The sequence below is a fragment of the Danio rerio genome, chromosome 16, assembly GCF_052040795.2.
Source record: "Danio rerio strain M-AB ecotype USA chromosome 16, GRCz13ab, whole genome shotgun sequence".
Taxonomy (NCBI): Eukaryota; Metazoa; Chordata; class Actinopteri; order Cypriniformes; family Danionidae; genus Danio; species Danio rerio.
Window position 1 is genome coordinate 43,823,291 of NC_141036.1, and position 19,177 is coordinate 43,842,467.

Genomic DNA, 19,177 nt, shown 5'->3' on the forward strand with positions numbered 1-19,177 from the left:
CCTGTTTGCAGGCGCATTTTTTTTTTGCACAGACCGAGGTGGTAATCGACATTTGATCTTCCTATCCTTTATATCCGGGTGTGTTTTTTAGGGATTATCTCAGTCCCGCGTGGTTTAGCCGCGGAAAGAGTTGATTTAACAACAACAAAATCTGCATCTTCTTCGCCGCGTTATTTAACGTTAGTTTTCGCCAGTGGAAGCAGCAGCAGCAGAATATGGGTAAGTGTCACTTCAGAACTGATTAATGCACCTTTGACCATTGCAGCCAAACTTTATTTTCAACATTCGACTTTATTCGTATGTTATTATGCAATAGTTCCTGTTTGGAAGAGAGAATTGCTTTATTTACACACTACAGGCCTACCTGTCAAAATTATTCAGTAGAGTTCGTGCAAATGTTGTAGCTTTGAATCTATAAGACGTGTCTTCTCATGGGAAGTTTTCCTATTACTTAAGTATGAAAAAGATATTATATATTCAATAATTTGATGTTATTAAAATTCAATATTCATAAATGCATTATTTAAATTCCCCCAAGACTAGTGGTATTTAAAGAAGAATTTGTGATATATTTAAAGACATTAAAAGAGATGAAAAGCTAAAAAGTCAGATATTTATATTCATCATAATGATTTTAATTGCATATTTTGAGAACTTTAACTCCCCTGCTACTTAAGATTCTTTAGCATTTTTTTTTTGTTAATTTATGGTATCTTTTTATTTACATTTTATGTAATATTAACGAGGATGGGAAGATTGTGAATGTATGCAGTTCGATTGTTATCTCAGTCTTTTGTGTAATTCTAAAATGTATTAATGCCTTTCTGTTACTGTTCAAGCATTGTTAATTAAAAAAAATAATGTTGTATATTTGGAGTGCACAGTATTTATAGTTTAACATTTTTACACTGAGTAGACTTTATAAAATGGCCTACAATATTAAAACAGATCTTTGTGAATGTTTGTGTGGCATTAGGCAGTAACTTTTATAATCGACTTTAATTTCCATTACTGTACAATGAGTAATACAACTTTTTTGTGTGTGTGAGAGAGATTATCATTTTCAATCTTATCTTTCTTTCTTTCTTTCTTTCTTTCTTTTTTGCTTGGTCATTGCAGGGATTGACCCTCATGTAACCCATAAATATTTTTCTTACAAGCAGGGGAAGGATGTGCAACAATTCTTGGCAAGACACTGAGTCTTCTAGATTGTAACATTACCCATCTGTTGAAGTTGGCTTGTGTGTGTGTGTTTCTTTCAAGCTTTTATAGAGTAGAAAAAATGTAGTTCACTTGAAAATAAATCATGCCTTTTAATAACAAACACAATTTGTAGACTCACAATCATGTGATGCACGATAAAAAAACCTTCAGTTAGACTTTATTATAGTTTAAATACTTTAACAAGATTTGTGTTCGAATTGATCTCAGAAACACCTGCTTCAGTTTTTGATTGTCTTACATTATGATATCTGAGATTTACCATTTTGTGTGCTTGCAGCTTCAACCTGTTCAGGATGTGGTCCTGGATATAAAACCCCTCTGGATGCAATGAAAGGCAAGTAGATTTTCTTTAAAAATGCATAAGATAATGTGTATATCATGCATGTAAATATGACACAGTATTGCACAATCATTACAAAACAGCAGTGACCTTTACTCAGGAAATTGAGCTTTATTATCACTGTAAGATCTGATGCAAGCTCCTCCTTACCACTAGAGGTCCTCCTCACATTCAGATTGACATATTTCTGCTGTTTCTTTCTTTTTTTTTTTCTTTCGTCATCCAGAAACAGTACCACTGTTATATTTGGTCTTTTGATATTACTAAATCAAATCTTACGTTGGCAAAACCTGTTTTACTATAAATACCAAGTGTAATAAAAAGGCTATTTATACCGTTCTGCAAAGAGAGATTATTACTGTACTTTATACTCAGTGTTTATTAAAGAGTCAACTGATTTGCTGGAAAAGTGTGGCTGTTACCACAGAAATATCATGTTAGAAATAAAATTAAAGAAATATCCTATAAACTTCTCCACAGATTTTATCCAGCAAAACATTGTTTATGAAAATGCAAAAATGGAAATGTGATGAATATGAGGAGACTGCTTTACACTTATTTTAGCATTGTGCATACTCAGTCACTTATGAAGTGAGGTGCAAAATTTATTAATAACAATTTAGGGCTTTACTGTGTATCCTAGTCAAGAGGAAAATAGTTTTTATGGAAGCTACATCACGTTCCCTGAGTTTGCTTCTTGATTTGTCTGTTTCAGATTGTAACATCAATCAAGAATAAATCACTGTAATAAAATGTTTACTTTTAAAACTAATATTTTGCCATAGTCATACTATAAAATGGTATCCTTTTCATTTGGTTATTTTAGGCTCATTTATTATTATAAAAGCTTTTCAACTGAAGAATTGTAAATTATCTGCTTTTACAACTTTATTTTCTTCCTGACATTTAGAATGTTATTTTAATTTAACTTTATATAATGACTAACCTGTTCTTAACCATTCATTCATTCATTTTCCTTCAACTTAGTTCCTTTATTCATCAGGGTTCACCACAGCAGAACTTATCCAGCCTATGTTTTACACAGTGGATGCCTATGTTTTACCAGCTGCAACCCAGTACTTGGAAACATATATATACACTAATTCACACACATACACTAGAGCCAGTTTAATTTGGGGCTTTGGACTGTGGGGGAAACTGGAGCACCTGGAGGAAACCCACACGAACATGGGGAGAGCATGCAAAATCCACACAGAAAAAAACAACTGACACAGCTGGGACTCGAGCTAGCGACCTTCTCGCTATGAGGCGACGGTGCTATCCACTAAGCCACTGTGTCGCCCAAAGATTTATTGAAACTACATTTTTAAATGCATATAAAAACATCAGTAATTTAATAACAGAAAATGAAATAACCACTATTATTTTGTATTTGAGACTGTGTCTTATTGGTAGAGCCATTGTATCGCAAACATGGGATAGCAGAATTGTTATTAAGTTCACTTCAGTCAGTGTTTAGGCATTTGTGCTTTATTCATTTATTTTCCTTCTACTTAGTCTCTTTTATATCACCACAGTGGAATGAACCCCTAGCTATTCCAGCATATGTTTTATGCAGCGGATGCCCTTCCAGCCGCAACCCTATACTGGGAAACACCCATACACTCTCACATTCACTCTCTCACTCACACACACACACACACACACACATACTTATACGCCTAATTTAGTTCATACAGTTCACTAATACTGCATGTCTTTGGACTGTGATGGAAAACCGGGAGTGAAATCAGGTGAAAAAAAATGGGACTCGAACCAGCATCCTTCTTGCTGTGAGGCGACCCATTTGTGGTTCATACTTTGAAATCTATCAGTTCTAAGAAACAAAGATCAGTATATATTTATGAAAACCTAAACTGTGCTTCAAACCACCTGCATTCAATTGCTGAATGCCTCCTCGATTATAAGTCGCTTTGGAGAAAAGTCTCTGCTAAATTTCTAAACGTAAGAAACATAATTTTATCCTGCAGGACCTCGAGAAGAGATCGTCTACCTGCCATGCATTTACCGAAACACAGACATCCAGAAACCTGACTACCTTGCAACTGTTGATATCAACCCACAATCCCCCAACTTTTGCAAGGTAAAGTGAAACCTAATTAATAAACGTATACAGTTGAAGTCAGAATTATTAGCCCCCCTGAATTACAGCCTCCTTGTTTATTTTTCCCCGATTTCTTTCAACGGAAAGGATTTTTCAACACATTTCTAAACATAATAGTTTTAATAACTCGTTTCTAATAACTGATTTCTTTTGTCTTTGCTATGATGACAGCACAAAAAATGGTAACACTTTATTTTGATGGTCCAATTGAGTATTAGTAGACTGCCTGCTTAATATCTGTTGATACTGCTGCTAAAAAGACATTTAACTGACTATGAGAAACTTAGCAAGTACATGTCAACTTACACTAACCCTAGCCCCAACCTAAAAGTGTATTTATGATCTAATGAGAATTAGTTGGCATGTAGATGCAATGTAACTTAAATTCAACAAACGGACCATCAAAATAAAGTGACCCATAAAATTTTACTAGATATTTTTCAAGACACTAGTGTTTAGCTTAAAGTGACATTTAAAGGCTTAATTAGGTTAATTAGGCAAGTTGGGGTGATTAGGCATCATGTATAACAACGGTTTGTTTTCGGAAAAAATCAGAAAAAAAGTATTGCTTAATGAATCTAATAATATTGACATTTTAAGGTCAATATTATTAGATTCATTAAGCAATACTTTTTTTTAAAATGATTAAAAACTGATTTTATTCAAGTCGAAATAAAACAAATAAGACTTTCCACAGAAGAAAAAATATTATAGTAAATACTGTGAAATATTCCTTGCTCTGTTAAACATCATTTTGGAAATCACAAAGGAGAAATCACAGAAGGGCGAATCATTTTGTCTTCAACTGTACATTTTGACCTGTTTCACTGGAGTGTGACGACAACAACATGTCCTGTTGTAGGTGATTCACAGGCTGCCCATGCCCAATCTGAAGGATGAGTTGCACCACTCCGGCTGGAACGCCTGCAGCAGCTGTTTTGACGATCCCTCCAAAAGGCGCAATCGACTCATTCTGCCGTCCCTCATCTCCTCCAGAATCTACGTCGTTGATGTAGGAACGGATCCTCGGGCCCCACGACTTCACAAGGTCCATTTGAGCATATACTGTGATGTTCAGTGCTCAGCATAATGAGTACCCCATTTGGAAATTAATATTTGTATCCATTTCTCAGTTTATATGGCCAATATATTTAGGTGCATTTAAACAAATCTGTTTTAATAAATAGTTGTACCAGTTAAAATAAGAGTTTGGTCACAACAAATTTAAATTCAAATGAGTTATTGAGAACAAAATACAAACTACAAAATGTCAACAAAATTATATTTACATCATATAATATTATTATTATTATTGTTATGGTTTTCTTGATTTCTTTTTTCTTTGAATTTATTTTAATTTATATTCTTGGACTTTGATCTTGTTTTTTTTTTGTCAGAGTGGTTTTAGTTTTAGTTTTGATACAGACTAATCTTATGTATTCGCACAAATCTATTATTGTAAAGCATCCTATTGAAAATATCAAATAACAATAATGATCTGTGAGGGGGTACTTATTTATGCTGAGCCCTGTATATATAATAAGGTATGTTAATATAGGCATACCATTATGGATATGGGCAGATGAACATGAGAAATGGTCAAACTTAAAAGGAGATCTCACTGAAAGCTTTTTTTATTCTGTTCATACTCTTTTAATTGTATCTTTTATTGCACGCTAAAGTAGCTCACACTTCAGGGTTAGTAAACCTGGACTGGCAAACTCACACCATGGTGAAGACATGACCCACTTGGCTGTATGTCTAAAAATATTTGCTTCACATCATTCTGATCCAAATACATATATTTTTTCAAGAAATATTTGCACTTAAATACACATTTTAACAAATAATTAAGCTTTATAAACAGCATATGTTTGCCCCTCGAACTTCAGTTTAAGCCAGTTTTGCAGTTTACAGAAAACCTGAGTGTATATTTAGTTTGATTTTTCTTCTAAAAGCCCAGATCTATGCACATTAAATTGTAATGTGCTCTGTTTAAAAAATACAGTCTTTGAAAAATTTATTTAAATAAGAGAAATCATACATGTTTACAGCATTATATATAATTAAATATAGGATTTACATGCATACATATTAAATAAAACCAATTTTGTTTAATGCTGTATAAAATAATATTTTAACAGTTTAAATATTTTGTCTTTAATGCATTATATTATATTATATTATATTATATTATATTATATTATTTTTTATTACATTATATGATATTATATGACATTATATTATTTTATATTATATTATATTATATTATATTATATTATATTATATTATATTCCATTATATTATATTCCATTATATTATATTATTTTAATTTATTTTATATGACATTATATTATATTATTTTATATGACATTATATTATATTATTTTATATGACATTGTATTATATTATTTTATATTACATTATATTATATTATTTTATATTATTTTGTTTTATATTATATTATATTATATCATATTATATTATATTATATTATATTATATTATATTATATTATATTATATTATATTATATTGTTGTGAAACAATAGACCTTTTTTTTTAGAATGCAAAATTATCCATTATGCTTTACGTGTATGTGTAAGGAGGATGCTAAGAATTTCTGGCAGCTTGATGCTTATAAACAGTCACATTTGGACAGCTTTGAAACAATAATTTTAATCTATTTCACTTGCTTTTACCGTCTTTGAACTAATACTGCTCTTGATCAGCGCCACCTACTGGACTGATTATTTTAAAAAGTCATCTAAAAGGAATGCAAAACAACATTTTGCGAGTCATTCACCATTATCGTCAGACGGCATCTTGTGCCGTTTAAATGGAGCCTCGTCATCGCTGAAGTGAACTTTTTCTCTTTTTTTTCAAATAAATAACCAGCCCAAACAAATGTAATACGCCAAAATGTTTGACACACACACTTACTGTCCCACTAACACAGTGCTGGAAAGACTGGCACAAAGTGAAAATAAAGTGGCATTTAAAAAAAAAAAAACATATGGTAAATACTACGTAATACAAACAAATTAAATAAAACATAAACAGCTCCCCATTAGAATCAACATGCAAATTAGCCAGCAAAGTATCAGTAATGTACTTTTATTGTTGGGAAATTGAATGGCTTCATTACATACCTGTTAAGTTTCATACCAGTAGTATGGTTTGCTCTATAATGCAATGATCTATTGCATGTGTGTGTACATTGAAGAGTTGCTGAGCACAGTATAACAGCTGACAGGTCGGGAACACTAACATGGTATTTCACCATCTGATCTGATGGCAGACACTTAACTAGGAGAGCGTTTTCTCTTGTGTCTGAACCACATTGGACAAAAGTATAACGGCTTTAACACACACCTTTCAAAATCAAAGTTGTGGATCACAAAAACACTCCCTAAGCTATTCAAAACGGCATTGACAGCCATTTTCTGATCAAGATTAGCCATTTGTAAAGGCTGTACACAGAACTTCTCAGCATCCTACCGGAAGATGCTTGTCGCTTTGGCGGCCCCCATGCAGCAATGGATAAAAAGGTCTATAAGTAATTCAAATATTTGACATGTAATCAAAGTTATTGGCATTTCCTTAAATTTCCCTTATCTGAAATTTGCATTGCACAATAGTTATATCAAATACCTTTGATTTGATTTTAAGTAACCTCCTAATAATCAATAATTGTTTTTGTGTCTTATCAAACAAACAAATAAATTATCTTCTATCCTCTGTTGATCCCCAGACTCAAGTTAAGAGAAAACTTGTACAGCGGAACAGAAATCTTGAGTGCATTGTTTGACTGTAAATGAAGCCCAGAGCTTGACATCATGTCCTGTTATCCCAGTGATTGGGCTCCAAATGAATTCTGTTTATCAGTGATGTATTGCTTAACATTAAATGTGTTATTTTTTCTGTTATATACAAATGTTTAGTTCCTGCCAAATTTGTGAATTGTTACCATCTCTCTCCTCCTCCTCCAGACAGTGGAGCCCACAGATCTGTTCTGGAAATGCGGTCTGGCAAACCCTCACACTTCTCATTGCTTGGGCAGTGGCCAAATCATGATCAGCACCATGGGCGATCCCTCTGGCAATGGGAAGGGTAAGAATATTGCGTTCATCACACTGAGGCCTTGTTTACACCTGGTATTAAAATGCATCTTTGTCAATATAATCACGTGTGGATGATGCCAAATACGAAGTAATTGAGGTCAAAAATTTTTATCTTGTCTATATTTCAGTACTTAAAGGTCATGTGAAGTGCTTTAAAATGCGCATATTTTATTCAGTGTAATCTCAACTGAATAATTACGAAAGGGTGGGGCATAAAGTAGCTCCTCCCCTTTAAATAAACAGCCAATGGCGTTTTGTTTACATACAGAGTGGTTGAGCTCAAGCGCATCAAATGAAAACCAAATGAAAAGCATCTTGAAGGGGGCGGGGTATGTCAGATACAAGAGAGCATTTGATTGGTCATGATTGGATGAGAAACTGAAGTATGAGGTGATCCATTTAGCTTTTGATGTTTCTATCAGTTTTATATTTTCTAAACATGAATTTTGTTGCTGTTTTGGAGCACACTAGCTAATAGATAACCTTAAAACTAACAGACTAAAATAACAAAAAAATTCGCGGGACCTTTAAATTGGCAGTTTAAAAATTCAGATAATCAGATTGATTTTCATTACATTGATAGTGTTTGAACTGCTACAAATGACCATCTAATTTCCATCTACTGACCTCATTCTTAGACAGGTTGAGTTGGAGTATGCTGACCAGAAGGCATATAATAATTCTAGATTTGGATTGATAGTTAAAAAAAGTGAACAACAATTGATTTTTTTTCCAATTTCAATCCTCATCATTCATCATTTTCTGTTGTCTTTTTTATGCTTATACAATATAAAAAATAATTATTCAGTGGCTTTGAAAAAAAAAACAGTGATATAAATAAATAACTACAATACCTAAATATAATCTCTAAAAATCATAAAAGAGGTGTGGAAAATTTTTAAATAACTGGCTAAAATTAAAATACAGCTAGAAATTTAACAAACTGTAGTCCTCTGCTTTCCACTCAAGTGGGCGGAGTAATACACAAGGGTGACGAGGCTGTACTAGTGCTGATGTTACTTTAATATCTCACGGCTATCAGCCAATCAGATTCGAGAACCAGACAGAATCTTGTATAAACTGCAATACAGCATGTCTCCCTCTTCTACTTGTGGTCCAGTTGACCAAAATGTTTCTTAATAGGTGTAAACATGGCCTGTGTGCTTACTAAAAATGCTAATTAGGCTAATTTGGCATTTTATTGTAAGGCGGTTTTGTGTTGCTGGATGGCGAGACGTTCGAAGTTATTGGTAACTGGGAGCAGCCAGGAGACGCGGCGCCGTTTGGTTATGACTTTTGGTACCAGCCTCGCCACAACGTCATGATCAGCACTGAATGGGGAGCGCCTAAAGCACTGGGAAATGGCTTCAACCCTGCTGACGTCAAAGCTGGTATGTGCGCATTCAAGAGTGTTCTGTGAAGAGATGGCAGTGGTGATAATGGGTGTTTGTAGGTCACTATGGTCAGCGGCTCCACGTCTGGGACTGGACCACACACAAGCGCATTCAGACTCTGGATTTGGGGGAAGAGGGCGCTATTCCTCTAGAGGTCCGCTTTCTGCATGACCCGGCTGCGGCTGAGGGGTTTGTGGGCTGTGCACTCCAGAGCACCGTCTTCCGCTTCTATAAGACTCCGGCAAGTGTATAAAAAAGCCTTACAACTGTTTTAGTCTGCTTGTGTGCGTATGCTTATGTGTGTGTGGATGTATACAGTGGCGGAAATAAGTATTGAACACGTCACATTTTTTCCTGGGAATATTAATTCTAAAGGAGCTGTTGACATGAAATTGAACCAGATTTTGTTGAAAACTCTAGCACAAAAATAAAAAAATGTGAATGAGTTTGTATTTTCTATTGGATTCAAGTCAGGTGATTGGCTAGGCCATTCTACAGCTCGATTTTCTTTTTCTAAAACCATTTAAAAGATTTCTTGGCTGCGTTTTGGGTCATTGTCCTGCTTAATTGTCCACCACGTTTTCATCTTCATCATCCTAATAATGTTGATGTTGGACTAAAGCAGCTGATATTAATTTTCACTGATGAAGGGCAAAGGGTTGCTGAAGAACTACCGAGAGATATCAGCTGCTGTCTGGGCTATCACTGCCTGTACACCTCCCTTTCTTCATGTATTCATTAATTTTTCTCTGCGTCGTTTTAATTAAATACACATACCTTAATTTGTAAATTAATTAGTTTTGTTTTCTTTGCATTGTATGGATTTCTTCTGTTGTTACCAACATCCAGTGAAAATTTTAAGTAAACTGCAACTTTAGAAATATGTATATTAGGGTTGGGCAATGTCGACCAATTTGGCATTGCACGATGTCTAATGTAAAACATCGCGATGGTCGATGGCATCATAGTCGCAGATGGCGGTGAATAAATTGTTTATGAATAATTAATTAATTCATAACAAATTAATTATTTGTAGCTTACCGATTCAACAACATGACTTGCATAGTCTTTGTTTTCCCCACAACCAAAACATTAATAAGTAATGAGAAGTTACACACAAATTACCACCTGTCAATCACTTTTGGAAAGGAATAGGCAGAGTGATCTGTGTCAATATAATGGCATCAACAAACTTGGTTGGTAAAAAAAAGTGCCCAACCAACAGTATCTGAGGTTTTCACTAAAATTACTAAGTACAAGCATGAAAGTGAAAGATTGAAGAAGTGTACTGACGCTGTGACACGTTACCTGATAGATTCAAAAGACTGAAGTGTCGTTAGATGGAGACAAGATTAATTAAATGTCATGTTTCACAACTATAGTGAGAATCGATCCAGCAGTACATCCTTAATAAACTGCCTGACGTGCACTGCTCTCTAGGTTAGCCACTAGAGCTCAGACTCTGCAGCGCGTGACAGAGTTTGTGTGTGGGGTCACGTGATGTGTGTTTTCAGCTGTATAGTGTGGATGGAGAGATCTGTTCAGAAATGCTAGATGAAACGCCAGTGTGGATGTGGATTGTTTTCCTTTTAAATTGGCATTTTAAAACTAAGACGCATTAGCTCAAACAGGGCCGTGTGTATTTTCGCAAGCGGGTTGCAGCTGTGAAGGGGGCGGGGCGGAGGATCGCTATGCCGGCTTAGCATTGTGATGTCTATCTGCCATCGGCGATGGACGATGACATCGCCTATCAAACCAACCCTAATGTATATACATGTATACACTACCATACAAAAGTCTTGTCACCTATCCAGGTTTCTTTAGAAACAACAATGGCAAAAGACGGAACTCACCGTTGTTTACTGAGTGTAACCACAGATACAGGGACACTGGAGCCGTGAAGATCAGTTGGTCTGTTTATAAGCTGACATACGAGCAATCCTGATGAATCGACTGATCTTCACTGCTTTAAAATGCTCTAGTGTCCCTGTATCTGTGGTTGCACTCACTAAACAGTAGGGATGTAACAGTATTGTAAATACCGTCATACCGCAATATTAATTTTTTTCGATATTACCGAAGTCGCATGACTCGGTAAAACTATAGGTCTTCTGAGAAAATTTGCTCAGGCGAATGAAGCGAACGGGAGGTACCGGAAACTACAATTCCCATCAGCCCAGGCTTGGCCTTAATCCCTTGCGGTCTGTTGTCACTACAGATCCAGTAATGCGGAAATGGAGTGTGCTGCTAGAAGCGGGGATCAAAAAGAGCTGGAAAACCCTAAAGCGGGTGTTGTCGCCGCGCGCGTACTGAATAGTGGTGTTGTCGCGCGAGTTCTTATCAGCTGTGTTGTCGCGCGCGTACTGAATAGCCGTGTTGTCGCGCGAGTTCTTATCAGCTGTGTTGTCGCGCGCGTATTGTAAAGCGGGGACGGAGGGTATGTCGCGTCGCGGGGGCACTTTTGATCATTTTGGAAGGGAACTTTCTATCCAAATCTAAAAAGGGCATGTGCACTGCATAGGTTAAGCACTGTGTGTGCACGTGCCTGCAAGTTGGGGAATACGACTAATATCATGGGGACTGCAGAAACACAGCACACTGTTCAGATTGATGCAGACATGAGACCTCTATCTCACTCATGGCTTGTCCTCTCAAGTGGGGGAAAGACAATGCACAACGTTACCCACTGCTGTCAACCTGGGCCAAGTCATATCTCTCTTGTCCCAGAAACCTCAGTCCCAAAGGAGAGGGTTTTTTTCTGTTGCAGGGGACATTGTAAATACCCAGAGATACCAGCTTTTACCAGATTATATTTATATGATAATTTTCCTTTAAATCCATCTCTATCTAAGTGAGTGAGTGATTAAATGTTGAATGTGATGAGTTTTCAACAATACTAAATTGAAACTTTATTTTTTTTACATGGTTTAATATTTTTTTGTTATTAAAATTGAAGTTCCTGTTTCAAAGCTTACAGATAGATGACTAATTTGTATGTCATTGACACTTTTGGCACTTTTTTGGAGTATTTTCATAAGTTTTGTTTTTTCCTGTAAATGATTCAATAAATACCGTACCGTGACATTCATACCGAGGTATTACCGTACTGTGAAATTCTGATACCGTTACATCCCTACTAAACAGCAGTGAGTTCGGTGAACTGATGACCTTTACGGCCAATCACAGTCATTTCTGTTGAGTGTGCAATAGCACAATGACAAATCAGCACTGTTTAAGAATGCACTCAGCAGCGTTCAGTTGTTAGTGGGAAATGGAGGTTCAGTATCGTGACAACATTAAAATGTTATTAATATTAGTATATATATCTCTACAAGTCTACATTTTTAAAGTGCCCCTATTATGGATTTTTGAAAATTACCTTTCATGCCTAGTTGTAATGGCTCTAAAATGAAAGTGGATCATGTATAATGTTGTTGACTCTTAAAAAGAAAGAGTCGACTCGGAGTCGTTAATGTGAATCGCCATTCAAATGAATCTGTAGTTGTTTCATCAGTTGTCTCATCTTGTTGCATATGCAGATCTGGGAAAACCTGACCCTGCATGTATATCAGCCTGTTGTTGAGGACTCCAAAAACCAAAATATAATCTTTTATAATCCATAATAGGGGCACTTTAAAGAATGAACTATTTAGCTTTATATTTTGTTTTGCAGAAGGGGGACTGGGCTGCGGAGAAAGTCATCAAAGTTCCTAGTAAAAAAGTGGAAGGTTGGGCTCTTCCTGACATGCCAGGTTTGTGCGTTTTAATGTTTTTTTTAATTAATAGAAACTTGAGTAACAAACAACAGTCCTTAGCAGGATATTGGAGAAAAGGTGCAACTGAACAAAGTCTTTAAAAATGTTCTGTAATGTTAAAATTATGACACTCTCATTTATTTATTTATTTTTCTTTTTTTCCATAGGTCTCATTACGGACATCCTAATCTCGTTGGATGATCGCTTCCTCTACTTTAGTAACTGGCTTCATGGAGACATTCGACAGTATGACATCACTGACAGGAAGAATCCACGAATGGTTGGTCAGGTAAGACAACATGGTTTAACAGGTTCGAAAAACATTTATTTAAATTGATTAAGGGCGAAGCAATGGCGCAGTAGTACAATACTAAGTAAAGATCATGTTCCTTGAAAATATTTAGCAAATTTCTTACTGTAAAGATATCAAAACCCAATTTTTGATTTGTAATGTCTATTGCTAAAAAACATAATTTAGACCACTTTAAAGTCTTTTTTTCAGATTCCAGATTTTTTAAATTGTTTTACCATCACCAAATATGTCCTATCTTAACAAACCATACATCAATGGAAAGCTGAGATACATAGAAATTTGACACTTATGAAAAATACATTTAAAGTCACAGTTCACTCCAAAATGTCACAAATCTGTTTGCATTTCATTTTCCTGTTGAAGATACAAAAGACAATATTTAAAAAAAAAATGTAAAATGATGGAAAGCAGCAACCATTGACATCCATAGTAATTTTTTGTTCCTATTATAGATGTCAATGGTTACCGGTTTCCAACATTCTTCAAAATATCTTTTTTTTGGGGGGGGGGGTTCAACAGAAAACATAACTCAACTGTATTTATTCCCTGTGAACTAATCTTGTAAGATATCTTGTAATATAAACTTGTATTCTATATGACCCCAACAATTTATAGAATAATTATAATTATAAATACTTATAATAATAATTATTATAAATAAATACACTTTACCCATACAAACTGTTTATCTTATTTATTTGTTTAATTTTCAGCTATACGCTAAAGATGTATTTTGGGAGATGTGAAGTACTTTTGCACCTACTTTACCACAAAAAATCCTCAATTACACCTTTCCCCTGTATGTGAAATATTACATTTTTAAGAAAAAGTCATTTTAATGAGTATCTGAATTCAATTTAAGTTATTTCTGAACATTGATCTAGGTGTTAGGTGTAGAATTCTGCCATCTGCTGGTTGGTGATGAAACTAAAAGGACTACAGTTTACAAAAGAAAATGTTTTATCCAACAAAGGGCCGCAAAGAGCCTTTTAAATGTCTTATAGTTGTTGATGCTTTTTAGAATCATCTGTCTTCACAAATTAATATTATTCCCACAGAAATTTGACAGAAAGGGGCGACTGTTTACGTGTGTGTATGTACGTGTTTTTGTGACATATCAGGACACAAATCTGTATAATGACATGGGTATGACACAGCTATTACAAAAAGGAGGTGAAATATGAGGACATTGGTGACGTCCTCATTTCTCAAAATGCTTATAAATCCTACAGAATAAGTTTAATCAGAGAGTAAAGCTGCACACAGTCTCCAGTGATGGTTGGGTTTAGGGGTGGGGTAGGGTGAGGGCAATATAATATATGGTTTGGACAGTATAAAATGAATGGAAACCTATGTTATGTCCCCACTTTTCACAAAAACAAACGTGTGTGTGTATGCGTGTGCGTGCGTGCGTGCGTGCATGCGCGTGTGTGTGTGCGTGCGTGCGCGCGCGTGCGTGTGTGTGTGCGCGTGTGTGTGCGCGTGTGTGTGTGCGTGTGTGTGTGCGTGTGTATGTTTGTGACTGTTTTGGGTATTTTTGTGTAATTTCAATAAAATGAGACCAACTATTCTTTATACCTTCACTTTTTTTAAGTTAAGTTTCAGATAAGGGTTAAAGGTTTGTAAATAATTGTTATAGTTGTTATTTATTTTTCGCTTAACTATCCCCTTAAGGTCTTCCTTGGGGGCAGCGTCTTGAAAGATGGACCGGTGAAAGTGTTGGAGGACAAAGAACTGGACAGCCAACCAACACCACGTATACTGAAGGTACCATTTAAACTCGTTAACTGAGCTCTGTGTACGCATTTGTGTTAGTGGTTTATGCAGGAGAAAACAGCCTGAAGCTAATTGCCAGATGACCCAGCTTATCGTCCTCCAAATCTCTAGGTCAAACAGACCTAAACAGAGCAATTAGAGAACATCATTTGCTTGGAGGTTTAAACGGTATCTTTGTGATCAGGGAAAGCGGGTGCAGGGAGGCCCTCAGATGCTCCAGCTCAGCTTGGATGGAAAGCGGCTGTACGTCACCACTTCTTTATACAGCGCCTGGGACAAGCAGTTCTACCCCGACCTCATCAAGTGAGACTTTACAACCAAAGTGATTTTATTTGGTGGGAATTAGAGATGTCTTGTAAGCCATTCAGAAATTGTTAAAAAGTCGTGTTCACATTCTGGCTCCATTTAGACAAAAAGAATCTTAGTTTTATAAAACTGTCATAGCTTATCTGATTACTATTTGATTACGTAGCTTATCTGATTACTATTTTCAAAATCACTTACTATAATTACTTATTGATAAGTAATGTGAAAATATTTAAAATTGTAATTTACTAAATAGTAGTAATGTATAATAGTACAATTACAATGTACTGAAATACAACCGTGTATACCATGTTACTAGCTAGCTCTCTGCAACTCTCACATGGTCGCCGACTGAAGTTAAGCAGCGCTGCGCCTGGTCAGTACCTGCAGTACGGAAGTGGTGTTAGTGAGGTCAGCAGAGGGTGCTCAAACTGTGGTCTGTGTGGGTCCTAACGCCCCAGTATAGTGAAGGGGACTCTATACTGCTCAGTTAGCGCCGTGTTTTGGATGAGACTTTAAACTGAGATCCTGTGGTCATAAAGAATCCCAGAATGTTCTTAGAAAAGAGTAGAAGTTTAACCCCGGCATCCTGGCCAAATTTGCCCACTGGCCTCTGTCCATCATGGCCTCCTAACCATCCCCATATCATAATTGGCTTCATCACTCTGTCTCCTCTCCACCAATCAGCTGGTGTGTGGTCTGGTGCCATATGGCTGCCGCGTGTACTGTATATAAATGTAAGGAATTATTATGATTAATTATTACTTCTGCGGTTCACTTATTTTTTTATACATTTTTTTTTTTGAAAATTTAAAATTACATATGAACCACATCCAACAATTATGATGATTTTTTTTTAAATTCAGCATTGATGATGAATCTCATCTGAATGTACCATTGTATGAATTTTATACAGATAGAGTAATGTAATCCAATAAATACCAGTATTAACCTTAACTATAAAGATTTAAAATTACAATTAATTCATTTTTTAAATATTTGATCAAATGATTTTGGTCCTAAATATGTCAGGCATTATTAAAAATACCTACCAGTTACCAAATAATAACGTTCTTATTAACAGTTACTGCTGCAATTTGCAATTACTCCTTTTCGTCAAACTCAGTATTACATGCTGCAATTTTAAAATATAATCTCCAAAAATGTGTGATCAGAGAAATGAAAATGTGTTTTATAAAAGCTTTTTTGACATTGTTTAATCCTAATAGGTTTTTTAACAAAAAAGTATGGTAAGACTTTATTTTGACGGCCCCTATTGCACATTTTGTTGACTAAACGTTTTATTGTAACTACATGCTAATTACTTCTAATTTGAGTAGTAGTAGACTGATATATCTCCTGAATATCTGCTGATACTGCTCCTTCAACAGACATCTAACTGACTATAAGAAACTTTGCAAGTGCATGTCAACTTACACTAACCCTAACCCCAACCTAAAAGTGTACTTATAATTTATTGATGAATTAGTTAGCGTGCAGATGCAATGCAACTTAAATTCAACAAAATGTGTTAAAGGGACCACAGCAAAAGTATTTGCATCAGTATATGTATTATTTTCACATCTCACATCTACAATTCCAATATCAAATCAATCTATGCACAAGTAAACATTATTTTCTATCCACCCTTCGACCCTACTTCACCCTTTGTGGACAATGCAATGCATTGAGGTAAATCATTCAACATAGGAAAGAAAAACAAACAAACAAATAAATAATTAAATAACTATAATAAAAATCAACACAGAGGGTAAAGTTACCCATTCACATCTTCAATTTCAGTCAAAGTACTATCCAAATTATTCCTATATGCAAACCTTTTTAAACATTTATTTTGAAACGTTAAAAGTATCTAATGTTACTTCACCTAATAGTACTCCATACATCTAGTTTGAAAACATGGAACATACTTTTTTTTTAAATAAGTGTAAAAACTCACAGATCACCCAAAACTGAAGTATACTCACCCTTCACTTGTTACAGACCGGTTTATGTTTCTTTCTTCTGTTGAACAAATAAGAAAGTATTTTAAAGAATGTTAGAAATCAGCAGCACTTTGACCTCCAGTAGCCTTTATTTTTATTCAACTGAAGTCAATGTTTACCAGTTTGCATCATTCTCCATCATTCTCATTCACAAACAGAAAGAAAAAAAACTCTGTAAATGGTGAGGACATTGTCATCGTTTTTGGGTGATCTTTTTGAAACAAAGTTGTGATCCCTTTATGAAAACAATTCTAGTAAAAAAAAATGAGTCCATTCTGAGCCAAATGCTTTATGAAGGTTGAATAGTTTCAAAAGTAACCTCGGATTTGTTTATAATGCTGCAATATCCTTCTTCATTCGCTGCAGGGAGGGTTCGGTCATGATGCAGATTGACGTGAACACGGATACAGGAGGCCTAAAACTCAACGAGAATTTCCTTGTGGATTTCGGAGCGGAGCCAGAAGGTCCTGCACTCGCCCATGAGCTCCGGTATCCTGGCGGAGACTGTACTTCTGATATCTGGCTATAAAGCTTGGAGCAAACCATGTCGTTCCAAGTTGAAGAGTTATTATTCCTCAGATACAACGTCATTATTATGATCACGTTTAGTTTTTGTGTGGAGCAAATCATATAACACAAACTAATTTCCATCATCTTTGTGTAACATCTATTACTATTATCAAAATGAATACCAAACTATTTGTAAAATAAATATTTTGTATTCCAGTGAACTCTTTGGATTTGTCAGGTGTTTTTGAAAGGCTTTCAGAATCATTAGAATTGCAAAGTAGATTTTAAACATGTTATGCAAGTGCACAGAAAGAGGACAAACTTTCATCATTACCATAAGCATACATATTTTATTGTTTCAAACAATCTAATATAAAGCCATTATGATGTGTTTTGGGTTTCAAAAAGAGAACAGTGCTTAAAAATTAACTGAACATATGTTATTATTTTACATCCAGTTATTATTGAGGGGTATTTTTCTAATTAAGCTAATGAGCAAGACAGTAAAAGTAATACTTTTAGCATTAGGAATTAAACACTAGTTAAGTTTGGCACACATGTATTTTGTGGACTTGGAGAAGACATTTGATCGTGTCCCTCGTGGCATTCTGTGCAGGGTGCTGTGGGAGATGGGGTCAGAGGCGCTCTGTTAAGGGCTGTCTCGTCCCTGTATGAATAGAGTTTGGTTCGCATTGCCAGCAATAAGTCAGACTTGTTTCCAGTGCATGTTGGGCTCCGGGAGGGCTGCCCTTTGTCACCAATTCTGTTCATAATTTTTATGTACAGATTTTCGTAGCGCAGCCTTATGCTGGAGGGGGTCCGGTTTGGGGACAACAGGATTTCATCTCTGTTATTCGCAGACAATGTTGTTCTGTTGGCTTTATCGAACATGGACTTTCAGCATGCACTGGGGCGGTTTGCTGCCGAGTGTGACGCGGCTGGGATGAGAATCAGCACCTCCCAGTCCGAGGCCATGGTGCTCCATCGGAAAAAGGTGGTTTGCCATCTCCAGGCTGGAGTGAGGGAAGGATGGAAGGTGCAGCGGCAGCAGTAATGCATTTGATGAATCGGTACGTTGTGGTAAAGAAGCTGAGCCAACAGGCAAAGCTCTCGATTTACCGGTCAATCTACGTCCCTACTCTTACCTAAGGTCATGAGCTTTGAGTCATGACCAAAAGGACAAGATCTCGAGTACAAGTGGCCAAAATGAGTTTCCTTCGTAGGGTGGCAGGGTGCATGCTTATGGACAGGGTGAGGAGCTCTGACACCCGGGAGGAGCTCAGGATAGAGCTGTTGCTCCTCCACA

General features: G+C 35.8%; 1 protein-coding gene across 5 annotated transcripts; it reads left to right on the plus strand.

Moving 5' to 3' along the window:
* Positions 1-13: 13 nt before the first annotated feature.
* selenbp1 (selenium binding protein 1) lies at positions 14-18,092 on the plus strand. Of its 5 annotated transcripts, none has more exons than XR_015510323.1 (12): positions 14-219; positions 1,502-1,558; positions 3,556-3,668; positions 4,552-4,737; positions 7,680-7,800; positions 9,020-9,202; positions 9,265-9,624; positions 12,832-12,957; positions 13,128-13,249; positions 14,948-15,040; positions 15,234-15,352; positions 17,728-18,092. XR_015510323.1 is itself a non-coding variant. In NM_200570.2 (12 exon segments), coding segments are annotated over 12 exon segments (1,422 nt in total). In that variant the 5' UTR covers positions 35-215; the 3' UTR covers positions 17,891-18,092.
* Positions 18,093-19,177: the final 1,085 nt, after the last annotated feature.

What these genes read in the sequence shown, in the direction of transcription:
- selenbp1 (XM_087285388.1), top strand. An exon ending in GGGCCCCACGACTTCACAAG is followed by an intron (nt 4,738 to 7,679) that starts GTCCATTTGAGC and finishes CTCCTCCTCCAG; the next exon opens with ACAGTGGAGCCCACAGATCT. An exon ending in ATCCACGAATGGTTGGTCAG is followed by an intron (nt 13,250 to 14,947) that starts GTAAGACAACAT and finishes TATCCCCTTAAG; the next exon opens with GTCTTCCTTGGGGGCAGCGT.